This window comes from Bicyclus anynana, chromosome 8 (genome assembly GCF_947172395.1).
Source record: "Bicyclus anynana chromosome 8, ilBicAnyn1.1, whole genome shotgun sequence".
Classification (NCBI taxonomy): Eukaryota; Metazoa; Arthropoda; class Insecta; order Lepidoptera; family Nymphalidae; genus Bicyclus; species Bicyclus anynana.
In genome coordinates, this window is record NC_069090.1 from 8,200,716 (window position 1) to 8,213,315 (window position 12,600).

At 37.8% G+C, this 12,600-nt stretch overlaps 1 protein-coding gene across 4 annotated transcripts in view; it reads left to right on the forward strand.

Moving 5' to 3' along the window:
* Positions 1-12,600, forward strand: part of LOC112055358 (uncharacterized) — a 45,620-nt gene that overhangs the window by 9,191 nt on the left and 23,829 nt on the right. For all 4 annotated transcript variants that reach the window (XM_052883015.1, XM_052883016.1, XM_052883017.1 and 1 more), the window contains exons 2-3: positions 10,717-10,827; positions 11,576-11,692. In XM_052883015.1, the coding sequence (XP_052738975.1) occupies positions 10,717-10,827; positions 11,576-11,692 (228 nt within the window). The remainder of the gene's footprint in view (positions 1-10,716; positions 10,828-11,575; positions 11,693-12,600) is intronic.

Sequence of the window (12,600 nt, forward strand, 5' to 3'; positions counted from 1 at the left end):
CGCGCCGAGCAGAACCGAGTACCGTTTTTATAGCGCTTTTAAATCTAATTAAGTGATTGGTGTTGAATTAGTTAGCTAAATATGTGTCTAGATATTATTATATTGAAGTTCTGGTTATTATACTCAACCCATATTCGTCGGCTCACTGCTGAGCTCGAGTTTCCTCTCAGAATGAGAGGGGTTAGGCCAATAGTCCATCTACCGCCCATATACGGATTGGCAGACACACGCAGAGAATAATGAACATTCTCAGGTATGCAGGTTTCTTTACGATGTTTTCCTTCACCGTTAAAGACACGTGATATTTAATTTCTTAAAATGCACACAACTGAAAAGTTGGAGGTGCATGCCCCGGACCGGATTCGAACATACACCCTCCGGAATCTTAATTCTCTGCGTGTGTGTTGTCTGCCAATCCGCATTTGGCCAGCGTAGTGGACTTAGTGGTCTACCCCCCTCATTCTGAGAGGAGACTATATGATGGAATTAAAGACAAAATTGTGCATGTGTGCGCTTGATCTTGTAGCCTATTATTCGGATCACTTTTTGCGGTGATTTTGTAGGGACGTAACCGATCTATAGTATGAAATTATCATTGCCGCCAAGCGATTTAGAGTTCCGGTACCTAGAATGCGTATAAACCGTCAGAGGAATCGGTAAAATAAACTTATACCTCTGCCAAGGAAGCCCGCTTCCATCTTTTACTGCATCGTCACATAACATCAGGTGAGACTGCAATCAAGGGTTATCTTGTCATTCAATAAAAAAACGAATGACCTGCTTTCTGTGATACCTTATTTATCTAATGTTATACTTTTTCGCGTATTAGTCATGTCCGAGTAGCAAATGTCATGAAAATACATGATTTCACATTACATTCTGTAGCATCGTAGCAAAGTGGGTACATTTGCACCCGAGTTGCTACGCCATTGCTACAGACTACGATCAATTCTCGTAATCACTTATAGACAGAGAGCCAGTGACAGCCAGACCTTCGTCATTTTTAACCGACTTCAAAAAGGCGGAGGTTCTCAATTCGGTCGGTATTTTTTATTTTTTATAAAAGCAGAAAGTTTGTCAGCTCATGCTCATACCATAGATAAGTACCATTTTATGAGCTGAAAGTTTGTCAGCTCATGCTCCTACCATAGATAAGTACAGTAAACAACTATGGAGTTTGTACCGTGGTGGGATTGGGGGATAGCCGGTTTCAAGGATCCAGACCCTCAACCGTCTATAAAGTATGTATTTATTTTTTTATCGGCATAATATGAGAAATGATATTCCCATTTGCCAGACACTTCATGGAAACCCTTCAAATTAAATAGTGTTTTTCAAAGGGTTGTCATTAAGCCAAATGTCTGGCAAATGGGGATATAATTTCTCATATAATACTGATAAAATATAAAAAAATATACTTTATACTTAAACGGTTGATCTTTAAAACCTGTTACCTGCCAAAGTTACCAAGTTGCAAACTCCCTAATTGGCTACCGTACTTACTTATAGTAGCAGCATGAGCTGACAAACTTTCAGCTGTTATAAAATGACGAAGGTCTGGGGTTCACAAGCTCTTAGTCTATTAAAGCCAACGTCGAGACATGTGTTCGATAACAGCAGCAAACAGATTTCTCTGCCAACAGTTACTAAGGGCAACTGCGCAGTGCATCAAACTATAGGATCCCGTGTTTCTGCTAGACCATAATTTGATATTGATATTCGATAATCCCAGTGATAGAAACGTGAGTAATAGCCCAGCGGAAGCCGTGATAGCCCAGTTGATATGACTTCTGCCTTTGATTCGGAGGGTGTAGGTTCAAATCAAGTTCAGGGCATGCACCTTAAATTTTTCAGTCATATATTTTAAGAAATTATCACGTGTCTCAAATGGTGAAAACATTTTAAGGATACCTGCATACCTACATGTAAATTTACTTAATTTTCTACTGAAGTGATATCTACCAATCCACATTTGGACAGCGTAGTGGACTAACTATTCGATATTCCTATCCTACGTGTTACTAAAATTACAAAATTTAACTTGTGGAACTAAAATGTAACACGTTTATTAATTACAATATTGCTACAAATACTCTTTTCACTTTTTTTTCTAATAATAATTTAAATACATTTTTATACTATAACTGCCGGACGCCTTTATCTCTATGCAATTCAGATTTTCACAAATTTCGCAGGAACCATTGATTGTTCTAGTATAAAATGTGGCCTGTATGTTGCGGAAAATCTTCTTTCTACCAGTGAGAGTCCCATTAAAATCGATTGGTTGTCGGAAACATTTATTTCCTTTCTACATTCAAATATGTAGGTACGTAGTATATGACTAATGGAAAACCATTAGACATATAATTACAAATTACACAACGTTTATTATTATACAGTGTTATCTAACTTGTTTTGTTAATTTAACGTAATCTGACTGTACGAGTTCTTGACCGATTTTAAATGTTAAAGCTGAATGTATAAACTGTCTATTCCGCCGTTGGTAAAATGAATCAGTATTTAGTAGTAATTTTTTAAGGTCTCGCTAACGTTCTAGTAGAACGGCCTTTGTTTTGTGAAGGTAACAAAATATTCGCAGGTAATAAATAAAAAAATTTTAAAAACTATAATCTAAGTAAGTAAAATCTCTCGTGCGAATGGGACTATCAGACCCCATATAAATATAGTCAGTCCGTATCTCTTTAAGTTATATTATGTATAACTTTACTTAAACAACAATCGTTATCGAGTGTTTATTCATTATACGAGTAATGTACATAAAATTATATCTATTTAGATTATTTGTATTTGATGATCATTGTGATATACGCAATCCATCTAAACTTAGATAATGTTTATATCTTCTGTTATTTTTTATATGCAGAAATAGATAAGATAAATAGTGCTGACCATTTCGTTAAACATGAAGATGAAGTCTATTACGGTGGAAATAGTATACGTAGTTGACTGATTATCATTAACGACCCATATTCGGCTAACTGTTGAGCACGAGTCTCCTCTCAGAAAGAGAGGTTAGGCTTTAGTCCACCGCGCTGGCCCATTGCGAATTGGCAGACTTCTCACACGTAGAGAATAACGAAAATTCTCAGGTATGCAGGTTTCCTCACGATTTTTTTCCCTTCACCGTTTGAGACACGTGATATTTAATTTATTAAAATGCACATAACTGAAAAGTTGGAGGTACATGGTCAGGGCTGGATTCGAACCTACGCCTACGATAAACTGACTGAGTTAACTGATAAAAGCATCTTATGCATGACCATGACATGCCATGACAGAGTAGGAAACCTCCTGCAGGCCTACCAGTCTGCGTACTGGGTATGGGATGGCAATAAATTTTATATTAATTTATTTATTCTTCTTAATCTTGTGCTCATCCTATCGAAGTAAATGGAGGAGAGCTTTACTATTTGAAAAAAAAAATCTGTAAAGCCATGGAGCCCAGTTATCTTCACTTTCTCAACAAGATAATTGAGAAAGTAATATCAAGTCTTATGTTTTTATAAGATTATTATAATTAAATTATGCCAGTTCCGCTAACGGTTCCAGTCAAAAATGCTGCGCATGATTACCAATGCTCCTTGGTAGGTACATCAAAAATGATGGCCTGCATCGTGAACTAAAAATTAAAACTATAAAGACAGAAGTTGCACATTCAATGAAAATATACCAAAAGCGTATTCGTAAACATCCAAATCAACTTGCAAGGAACCTAATGATGAAGAAACCTGGTACAACTTTCAAAAGGCTCAAGAGACCGAGCAGATGTCGTGAAATAGACACTACATTGTTGTATTTGGGCAAACCGCTAGATTTCGCACCAAACAAATGTCTCACGACAGATTGCAGGAATAATGAGAGACAAAAAAAAAGTTATATTATAATAAACATAACCGTATGTATGTACGAATTCTACGACGCCTGAGCCTTTAGATATAGTTTAAGTTTAAATTTAGTATATTTTCTTTTAAATTTTTATAATATGTAGTTATAGATATTTAGGTACGTAGATTTAATATTATTGTAAAACTTTATAAAATTGAATGAATAAAAATTATCACCGTATGTATTATCATCCTAACAACGTATATGAACTAACAGTAAACTGACGACAGTGTTACGATATTTTTAAGATTTGCGCGAACCTGCGCGTGGGTCCTTGAGTTTAATGATTCAGCATCCAATCGACCGAAACACACTCGCAACTACAGAATTAGTTACGCGTCTGCAGAACACTGGTATCTAATTTTTTTTTTATAGTAAGTCAACCTATTGACCTAGTTCGTTATTGTTGAGCCTGTTTGATAATGTTCTTCTCATACTCGAAAGATTGTTAAATTAATCTTTGGAAAGCTCATGTTTGTATGGAAAGTCCTTCATTTTTAGAGTTACAGTTTTAAAAAAATTGTTCATAAGTCATAGAAAATACGAAATAGAATGTGATTCAAGAATTTTTAAAATTCAACTCCTAAAGTGATGATATAGACAGAATAGACAGTTTGAAACTTTAGGCTAGTTGTGATATTTGAGTCAACCGGAAATAAGGTTGTATGTTATGTATACTGCTATGACATAACACTGTTCAGATACGGTGTCTTAAAGAAACTCATAAATGAGATCCTCGCACATGGTTACATATAATTTAAATATTTTTTAAGACGTAAAATAATTAATTGTAGTACACACGAAATAAATAATTGGGGACTAAAACAAGAAACGGAGAGCCTTGATAGCCTAGATATTATGTGGGTTCGAATCCGGTCCGGGACATGCACCTCCAACTTTTCAGTTGTGAGCATTTTAAGAAATTAATGGTGAACGAAAAACATCATACCAGAGAACTTTCTTAATTCTCTGCGTGTGTACCTACGAATCCGCATTGGGCCAGCGTGGTGGATTATTGGCCTAGCCCCTCTATTCTGAGACTTGAACTCAGCAGTGAGCCGAATATGGGTTGATAATGACCGTGACCGTGGTTAGAGTCCATGTCCAATAGGACATTAATTCTAACCAGCAATCACGGGTGCGTCAGGAATAATCTTAGTCAACCCACAAACCCCATCAGTCCCATCGTCACTCGTAACCCGAGATCAGTCTCATAGAAATGTATCGTCTCCTCTCTTTCCTATAGCCCTCGGAATCGATGTAGTCAGGGGATCCTGATATACAGAGTTTTTAGATTTAATTGAGGATCTTCAGTACTTATAAACCGACGCAAAATTTATAATTTCGAACTAGCCATTCACAATTTTAACGTTTTATTTCTCTACTTTTATAGTATAGGTATACAAAAAAAACCCTAACCTTACCTAACCTAAACGAAAAAGCTTCTTGGCGGTGAAGTGTTCTGTGGCTGTAGGAGATAATTGGCGACTTTTAATGGGATACTTTACGAGTAGCACTGAACCCGGCGACGTTGAAAATTTTAATATTGTGGATTTACATTGTTCATGATAAATCATATAATCATAGTTTGGCATAGGTATATTTAAGTTCTAGGATTTTCCCAATTAAATTAAACAAACAAACCATAATCTAAGATCGTTATTTTTTATTTAAAAAAAAAAGAATATTTGTCATGTAGTTTTTTTAGAGCCGTGATAGTCCAGTGGATATGACCTCTGCTTTCTCCAACTTTTTGTGCATTTTAAGAAATTAAATATCACGCGTTTGAGACGCGAAGGAAAAAGATCGTGAGGAACCCTGCATACCTGAGAATTTTCTTAATTCTCTATTTTTGTAAAGTCTCCCAATCCTCATTGGGCCAGCGTGGTGGATTATTGGCCTAACCCATCTCATTCTGAGAGGAGACACGTGCTCAACAGTGAGCCGAATATGGGCTGATAATGATGATGGTATTTCTTGACCAATGTTCCCCTCCAAGCAAATGAAAGAGATTGTGTCACAGCGGGCGGCGTTCGAACCAAGACCTCTCGGTGTTGAGTCCAGCTCCTTTACCGTTGAGCAATTGAGGCTTTTAACACTTAAATGGTCTTAAATAGTCATTTTTTCATGTTTTTTTGAGCCAAAACCTGTCGGTCATTATGGTCTAAACTCGTAATTTCAACTGTTTCGTGACGTCACTGTAACAATTCCCTTACACACGGAGCGTTCGACAAAAATATAAAGTTTGACGTGGATCAAGTAACATCGTGACGTCACAAAATGAACGACAGCGGTTTTCACGTTTGGAATTATTTTCGAAAGACATAATTTTTAAATTAAGTTTTATAGGAAATCCTTAACTTTTATTAATTAATATCGATATATTTCGGACCCTTATTCCATGTACTATGCGAAATTAACATTGTTTATATTAAATTTGACGAGTCAACTACCCTATTGCTATTAATTAAAACCCATCACTTTTACGTGTTTGTCAAAGCTAGAAGGGAATTTGTGACGTAGACTTGACCGTGATAGTCATAGTTTGGGGGATATTGTTAAACATACGTTGACCTTGGCGCCGGAGTAACTGATATTGTACTGTGATAGCCGATATCACAACACTGAGTTCTATTCGCCATAATTGAATTACGTAATACGCTTGTTTATCGTCATCGGCGACACTAAACATCTTATTGCTATTTGCTCTTGTATAGCGAGTTGTTTTAAATTTTTTTCTTGATAAAGTTTGATAAACTTAATTATATCTACAACTGGTTTGTTATTTTTGTTATAAATCGTTTGACTGTATCGTTAAAAATCTATTTACTTGTACACACTATTTGACGGCCTCCGTGGTGCAGTGGTGTGCGCGGTGGATTTACAAGACGGAGGTCCTGGGTTCGATCTCCGGCTGGGCCGATTGAGGTATACTGGTGAGAGCTTAATTGATCCAGATCTGGCTGGCTTCGGCCGTGGCTAGCTACCACTCTACCGGCAAAGACGTACCGCCAAGCGATTTAGCGTTCCCGTACAATGTCGTGTAGAAACCGTAAGGGGTGTGGATTTTCATCCTCATAACAAGTTAGCCCGCTTCCATCTTAAATTTCATCATCAGGTGAGATTGTAGTCAAGGGCTAACTTGTAAATAATAATAAAAAAAAACACTGGCAAATTTTTTAAAGCTTTAGATAGGTTCATGGTTGATGATCGCCCTTTTTTTTCGTCCCAGCGCAAAGAAAGTGAACGAACGATTCGATTCTGTCGGTATTGGTCGACAATATGTATTTTTCTCTACGCGAAATATATCGCTGACGCATCCAGATAGTGTCCACATAACTGAACATTATTACGTCTCCATATACAATGTGTAATGGTGCAGCTGAGGTAACTACTAGAGAAACTATACAGCCTTTCTTGATGAATACTGTATACCAAGAAATAAATTAGAAATGGAGGTAGAAAATGTATGTCATTTCATAACTTATTTATTTTAAACTAGCGGACACCCGCGACTTCGTCCGCGTGAAACTCGATGTAAACTTTCAACTACCCCTACCCAACTCTACCCCTACCCTACCCCTACCCTACCCCTACCTACCCCTACCCAACTCTACCCCTACCCTACCCCTACCTACCCCTACCCTACCCTACCCCTACCCCTACCCTACCCCTACCTTTTCCTGATTTTTTTTTTGCTATAAACCTCACGGAGCCCGAGACCTTTCCAACGAATGCAAAATCGTGGAAATCGGTTTGCGCGTTCTGGAGTTATAGCGTCAGGAAGGAAAACCCGACTTATTTTTATTATTTTATAAATGATGTATGGTTTGTTTAAAAAATGTTAAATAAAATATATTAACCATTAATCGTTCTATGCTTAATAATCACATTTATTTTCATTAATTTAAGAAAAAGTTAATTAAAATTATTATTAGGTGTGAAATGATTAGTGATTTATACCCTCATTTTTAATTTGTTTGTTGGTAAACCGTACTCATCATGAAAGGCTGTAGTATAGATGAAAATTCTTAAACACATTCACCCAAATGAATCTTGGAAACATAAGTAAGTTGTCATTTTTCTTCTATTGGACGTCGAATAGTCGCAATCTTTAGAGACTAGGAGCATCCTCTAAAAGTAGAACATTCTCGAAACGGGGACGCCTAATTACACGCCACTGCAATGATGCAAAACACGCGGATAGGCATCTACGGCATTCGCTGTTATAAGAATATGGTCCATTAGACGTTGTATTTTTACGACCTCACTAGTTTTATGCGCTGCATCATCACCGGAGGACTACAGTTCGTTTCATGTAGGGTGGTGCGGGTGACAGTTCGTTTCACTGTTGAAAGTTTGCCGCGATTCATGATAATACCTACGTATTATGAACGTCATGCAGGCGACTGTCACCGTACCCATGCTATCTGTAAAACACTTTAAGGCTCGATTTCAAGTTCGGCGCAATTTAAAAATTCATATTTTTAGGGTTTCGAGTTAGCTCTTGTTTGGTTTGGTGATATGCTTTGGCCGTGCTTAGATACCAACTCAGTGAGAGAAACTTTAATCGGGATTGCTATAGGATGAGTACTGTAGACATGGTACCATTTCTTAACCATTTGACTCCTAAACATGTAAAAAAATATAAAGTAAACTAAGGGCAATAGGCGAGCACAGTATCCGCGCGATAGAGGAATATAAAGATTTTTTAAATGCCTCACAACGGTAGATTAAAACCGCATTCCCTGACTGTCGGCTTCTTCAACGCAGACGGGCTTTTCGATAAAATACTCGCGGGCAGCGAATGGTTAAACTACTTCCAAGCATTGGCGTATCTAGGATTATTTCCTAGAGGGGGGGGGGGGGGGTCTGGCCCCCGATATGAAGTCTATTATTAGTATCATAATAGAATTCCATATTGGTAGCCCAGAATCCTAGGGTGAACACAGGTTCGGATGGATACGCCGCCCTCCTCCCATATACGCCTATGCTTACAAGTTTGCGTTTTAATACGGTAGGTCAAAAACTGCAATGTAACATTATGTAAAAGTGCACTCAACGTCTAACTTAATCGATTAAAAAAATATCTATAATTTAGGTATTTGTAATAAAAATATTGCCAAAATATCACTATTCTTATGTTAGCGAATTTTTATTCCGTAAGTACTTAGCCAAAACTGACTTGGAGTAAGAAAAACAAAATAACTATCGGTTATCCCAATTGAATACAGCGGTTACGTAGCGTTTTGCCGCAGTTCTGAGTTATTTACCGCATTTGCGGTTTTTTGGTGTTATTACTTCAATAACGTAATATGTAAAATGTCTAAAAAGTATTAGTTAGGTAGGTAGGTAGGTAGGTAGGTACATAATGAGCGGATTTCAAAAGGCATCACAATTAAAAAAAAGTTTCGCAAGTAACACTATGTTTTTACTTTTCAAACAATTATTTACGTAATGTTCTTAATAAACTTCATAATTAACTAACTGCTTTTACGAGTAGCTGTAGTCGGACTACGTAGGCATATAGTCAGTGGCGTAGCGTGCCTTGGAAGGGGGCCCCCTTCAATCAAAGGTAAAGATTTCTTAAAAAATAAAGTTAAGTTAATTTTAGCTTTCACACGTATACTAATGTTATAAAGCTGAAAAGTTTGTTTGTTTGATTGAACGCGCTAATCTCAGGAACTAACAACGAATCTTAGAAACATTAGTAAGAACTAACAGGTCCGATTTGAAAAATGCTTTTAGTGATAGATAGCCCATTTATCGAGGAAGGCTATATATAGGCTATATTATATTTAAAAAAAAATAGGGATCCTTCCTGAAACTGCAATAATGTAACCCAAGTTTTGTTTACATAGCGTGCGCTGCAAAAACTATTGATGTTAGAATAAAATAATGTACTACAACTTTGCAGAACACATCATTTTCTACAAAAAGTGTCGCGACAGCATATATCTATCTTCTATATTTTAGCAGAAATAGTACAAATACTAAGGTTTACGTCAATATTTACACAACTAAACTTAAATCCTTATAAAATTAATTACTTAATAATTAAGAGGATATTATAGAGATAAGATTTGCCTTTTACAGTATGTTAATTAGTCATATAGTTTCGGAGATAATACAAAATTTCTAAAAGACGCAAACATGCCGCTAAAAGACGCTCTACGGTTTCACCCACATAGTTCCTGTTTCCGAAAGAACACGGAGTAAAAACATTGCCTATGACACTAGCCGTAGCTTTCTATCGGTGAAAGAATTTTCAAAATCGGTTCAGTAGATCCTGAGATTAGGGGTAGGGTAGGGTAGGTTAGGTTAGGTAGTTGAAAGTTTATATCAAATTTCACGCGGACGAAGTCGCGTGCGTCCGCTAGTCATTGATATGGCGGATACGGCGCTAGCTACGCCTCTGCATATTGTGTCTGTGAAAGTGCTATGGATTATAATTATTGTGTGTTATGTGTGTCCCGTGAGAGCCGTGATAGCCCGGTGGATATGACCTCTGCCTCCGATTCCGGAGGGTGTGGGTTCGAATTAACTTACTTTACAGTTGTGTGCATTTTAAGAAATTAAATATCACGTGTCTCAATCGGTGAAGGAAAACATCGTGAAGAAACCTGCATACCAGAGAATTATCTTAATTCTCTGCGTGTGTGAAGTTTGCCAATCCGCATTGGGCCAGCGTGGTGGACTATTGGCCTAACCCCTCTTATTCTGAGAGGAGACACGAGCTCAGCAGCGAGCCGAATATGGGTTAATAATGTTAATGATGATGATGAATAAAGTTGTGATATGTTGTTTCAGAACAATAAACACGTGGAGGCTCTAGATGACGGCCAACTGCGCGCCCTGCTCGATGAGGCTATCACGTACAAGTGTCCCAAAGATCGCGAGGGAAAGAGTAGTTTATTTAAGGTGAATATGAAATAGTTAGTGGTGATGATAATTGTTGCTCAATTATATATTTTTAAATGAAGAGAAATATACAAATGTTAACCAATAGCAACCGGAAATATCGGTATATCTTTCGTTGCATTGGGGCAAAAGAGATGATACTGGGAGTAGTCCGCCAACGTTGGTTCACATTTTGTATATTTCTCTTGATATATGTCGCTGATACGACCAACGATGCTAGGCATCAGTAGCAAAGGCTGAAATTTTGTAATAGGTAGCGCGGTCATGTGTTTTTAGTCATGCCGAGGCATTTATTGTACATATTGTAGAAATCATCATCATATCAGACAATGGACGTCCACTGTAGGACGTAGGCCTTTTGTAGGGACTTCCAAATATCACGATACTGAGCTACCAGCATCCAGCGAATCCCTGCGAGTCGCTTGATGTCGTCAGTCCACCTGGTGGGGGGTCGACCAAAACTACGTTTACTAGTGCTCGTTCCACCGCTCGCTGTGTGACTCTGAGCCTTCTTATGAGGACCATAGTTAGCGACCAAGTCTTAGTCTACAGATTCTCGAATCCATAGGTCATCACTGGCAACACGTGCCAGTGATGACCTATGGATTCGAGAATCTGTTCGAATTATAATTATGAAAATGTACGAGTATTTATGGTAATCCGCTAGGAATATAGCTTAGAATCCTCGCTGCTGCTAGGGCATACTGGATGCGTTCTTTTTGAAATTGGTACGAAATCCATTTTTCAGGAACTGTTGGAAGAAGTGGAACAGGACGAGCAGGCGTGCGAGGCGGCGGCGCGACTGGGCGCGGGCAGGAACAACAGACGCGGCCGCGCCCACCGCGAGCACCACTCTAGTCTACAGGTGAGGGAGGGGACGGGGTTTGTAAGAGACTAGGGGACACCGGGGGGATTTTTCACAAATTCTGCGGGTATCATGGAATTTTCCGGCATGAAAAGTAAGCCCATGTGTGAATCCAGAGCTAATTGCAATTTGTTATGCTAGCTAAGTTGAAATATGTAATTAAATAATATGAAATTCTCATTAGCTACCGTGAATTAGTAAGGATATTCTTGGAAAAAAGAAAAACTTGGTACCCAGGATATGGGATGGTCATATTCTGTAGCCACATGCTGGCTTTTGTAGCCTTATGAGCTGAAAACTTGTCTTGTATATCGTCTATAATACCCTAACACAGAACTGTACACCTGGCTAAAGCTTAAACCCCCTTTACCTGCAAACTGAGGATTTTTTCCGCAAAAATATATTTGAGGCAAAATATCCCCATTGGTCGTTGGATGACGCTATAGATACGAAAATTTACCGCCCTAAACCGAAGCACTATTCCTATTTATACTATAGCCTTTCTTGATGAGTACTGCTTACCAACAAACAAATTAAAAATGAAGATATAAATCACTAGTCATTTCACACTGTTGAACTCGTTAAGGTCGAATTCCGCCTGCAGGTAGTGGAGATGTTTTAAAGAAAATACGTATGCACTTTGACAAGGTTTTATTGCGACTGATTTAATACTTATTGGCTGTTTTACTAATGATAGATGTGCGTGTGTGCGTTGTGTATGCATATTAAACGAATGTTTGTTGTGTGATAGCTTGCAATATGAATGTTATGTATGTAACGTTTTGTATACGACGTATGACTGTGTTTTGAGTTATATATTTAGCTTATTAATCTAAACATACTCCCCCCCAAAGGACACTACGGGTCCTTTCCAAACTGTAAAATTACAAATCAATACAAAACACAAT